At 40.5% G+C, this 2,887-nt stretch overlaps 1 protein-coding gene across 2 annotated transcripts in view; it reads left to right on the plus strand.

Annotated features, from left to right (window-relative positions):
• Window positions 1–1,595: 1,595 nt before the first annotated feature.
• Window positions 1,596–2,887, plus strand: part of col4a6 (collagen, type IV, alpha 6) — a 223,806-nt gene continuing 222,514 nt past the window's right edge. For both annotated transcript variants that reach the window (XM_083639806.1, XM_083639807.1), the window contains exons 1-3: window positions 1,596–1,641; window positions 1,812–1,948; window positions 2,139–2,184. In XM_083639806.1, the coding sequence (XP_083495932.1) occupies window positions 1,938–1,948; window positions 2,139–2,184 (57 nt within the window). In that variant the 5' untranslated portion in view covers window positions 1,596–1,641; window positions 1,812–1,937. The remainder of the gene's footprint in view (window positions 1,642–1,811; window positions 1,949–2,138; window positions 2,185–2,887) is intronic.

Below are 2,887 nucleotides of genomic sequence, written 5' to 3' on the forward strand. Positions count from 1 at the left end.
CCAGCTACCATTGCTAAAAGAGAATTTGCAACTTGAGTAACTCAATGCGTCTGCAGTGATTAATCGGACTGCAGCATGTAAACAGGAATATGAATGGAATGTTCTCTAAAGCAACTCATGTAAACACCTTAATTGAAATATTGTCTTATTTATCAATCAGTGTTTCCCAAAAGATTGAATGAGACTGTGGTGGGTGGACCTCGGACATTTGACACAAGAACATTTGATACATTTTAAAGTTAAATGCATCAAACTGATGCACTTTAAAACCAACATTTACAAATGATACTATGGTGGGAGAAATTAAACCATGGGGAAACACTGGTCAGGTCTATAGTCAGATTATTGCAATGCATGAAAACATAGTCAGCTGTTTCTGTAGTCTATGATTAGAACAGAGATCCGTCTAGTTCATTTTTTTTATTGAACACATTTTTACAACGATTTTTCTCTCATACTTTAAAGCAAAAATGACTGTAAGAGAAATGTAGGCTATATATGTAGTCGCATTTTAGAGGGATGCTTTTTGAATATCACAGTAAAACTTCCCGTATGTAGGCCTATACTAATTATAGGTCAAGTGGGACAGTATAACTACAACTAGAGGCTTTATTTTTTCACCTGGTTAGTGAAAATATTTTTTTTTCACTGACCCCCAACAAATTATGCCCTCACTGTTGTGACATTACGTAGATGGGCGGGGCAAGCATAAAACAGGAAGTTGACCCTTCAATGAACAGCATGAGGTGAGGAAAATGACATAGCTAACGTTAGCTAGTCTTCATCATCAGATTATAAAAAAAAACTGATATAGCTAGCTAGCTTTGATGGAAACATGATGTAGGCTACTGAAACAAAATCAGTAAAAAAAGTTACTATGATGTTTATATTTTGGAATTAGGTTGTTTTCATAGCATACATTTGGATGATATGGACAGTGCTAAAAGGCTTTACTCCATGCCCCCCGGCCCCAAAAAAGTTAATGTAGGCTACTAGCTAAATTAGCTACATTTTACTAGGTGTTTTTGTTAGCTATTTTTGCTAGCTGTTCTATTCCTTGTAAAGCACTTTGCAACACTGACTGTGCTAGTGTTATATAGCCTAGGCTACGTTTTGTAGGCTATCTACAAAATATAGGCCTATTATAGCCTACTGATGAAATATAGATACAACTACCATAAAATATGGTATACGGTCACTATAGCCTACTCATAGCACCATGGACTCACTATAACTATTTATAGAAATATTGTATTGATAAGGAGGAGATAATAAAACAACCATAAAGCTCAATAACACAATAAACTAGTTATTGAGCACCACAAACACACCATAAGTCCCTATTGCATTTCTAGTAGGCTATTGTTTTTTTTCTCATTTAGGAACTCGTTGGATGAAAGAATCGAGTCTTTTCATCCAGACACAGTCAATCCTCCAGACGTGTGTTCTTCGGCTCTCTGAAGGGGGCTATGTGTTCAGTGTGGTGGGTAAAAACTCCAGTCGAAAAGGTACATACATGGAGGCACGAATGACAAGTGCTTGGCCCCGCCTCCCCCGCTGCTGTAGTGCGCTGCAGAGTTGAAGCGCACAGCCCGGAGAGAGAGAGCGCAGCAGCTTTATTATTTCACCACTGCAACTTTGGTGAGTTGGATATAAGCTCTCATTTTGCTTCTTTTTTTAAACTAATAACAAGCGGGGGGTTGTGGCGCTGGTCGAATTTGGATAGTTAGAGGTGTTTGAGGTAAATGCGAGCTGTGTTTGACGGCAGGACTACTTTATCTCTGTCTCTCTCTCTCTCTCTCTCCGGGTAGATGACAGGGTTTTTGGAGCCGTAGATGAGCGCGTTTGAAGTGCCTTGCTGGTGAAGACAAGGCAGTCGTGCAGCGAGTCTCGACCGACCTGCGGTTCCCCCCCACCCCCGTACCAGGCGGATCAAAATGAATTTCTGGTGAGGATATTTTTTTTATTTTCTTCCAACGCTCCAAACTGCTTTTCCTGCACGAACCGAACTTTGTCCCGACTTTAACGAAGTTTGCTATTCGTTTTGCAAGCCGCCCCGCATTGCTCACGGGAGCTAGCTGTGTTTATTATCTCGGGGGGAATAGCCATTAATGATTGTGTGTTTATTTGGTTGGCAGGATTTGTGTGATAGCAGTCGCCTTGGCGGTGAGATCTACACACGGAGTAAGTCCCATTTGTTTACTATGAAGCTCCTTAAGGTGAAGTGGCTCTCGACTCTTGTTTATAAACGCATTTAAATGTCGCTGTCGCCTTAACGATCAAGCGGAATTGTATTTCATGTTATTTTTTTTATTTTCTATTGTGCTTTTCTTGTGATACTCAGTGTAGCTGCGCCAATTGCCAAATTGGTCAACTTGTTGCACGTACTGGCTAGTATATGGATCAGCAGCTGACTTGGCTACACTTTATTTCTGCTCATTCCAAATGTTCGAAATTGTATTTATTATTATTGCATTGATTTGCCTATAAATGCCTCGTTCATGTAGGCCTAGCTATTTGACAGGCGACTCTCTGCCTATACGGCCCATAGCAGAGACGCTGCACACTGCACAGGTCTCCTACAAGTTGACTCCCCAAGATAGATCCCCCATGCATGATGCGTCACGTTGTGGGCTGATCCAGCCTGCAAGCTGCATGAAGGAACACAGTATCTGAAACGCTTCGTTTCTCCCTGTTCTTCAGTCTGACCGTGTCATAACATGTAACTAACAGGCTACTAAGTGCAGTGGTGCTGGTTTGTGCAACTTTATTACAACATCAGTAGTATTTTTTTTTTACGAATCCCATATTATGTGTTTTAATATTGCAGTGTTAACATACAGGCCACTGAACACTCTCTGGACTATATTTTCATGTTTTTATACTT

The sequence above is a fragment of the Poromitra crassiceps genome (assembly GCF_964638095.1).
Source record: "Poromitra crassiceps genome assembly, chromosome: 7".
In the NCBI taxonomy this organism is placed as follows: domain Eukaryota; kingdom Metazoa; phylum Chordata; class Actinopteri; order Beryciformes; family Melamphaidae; genus Poromitra; species Poromitra crassiceps.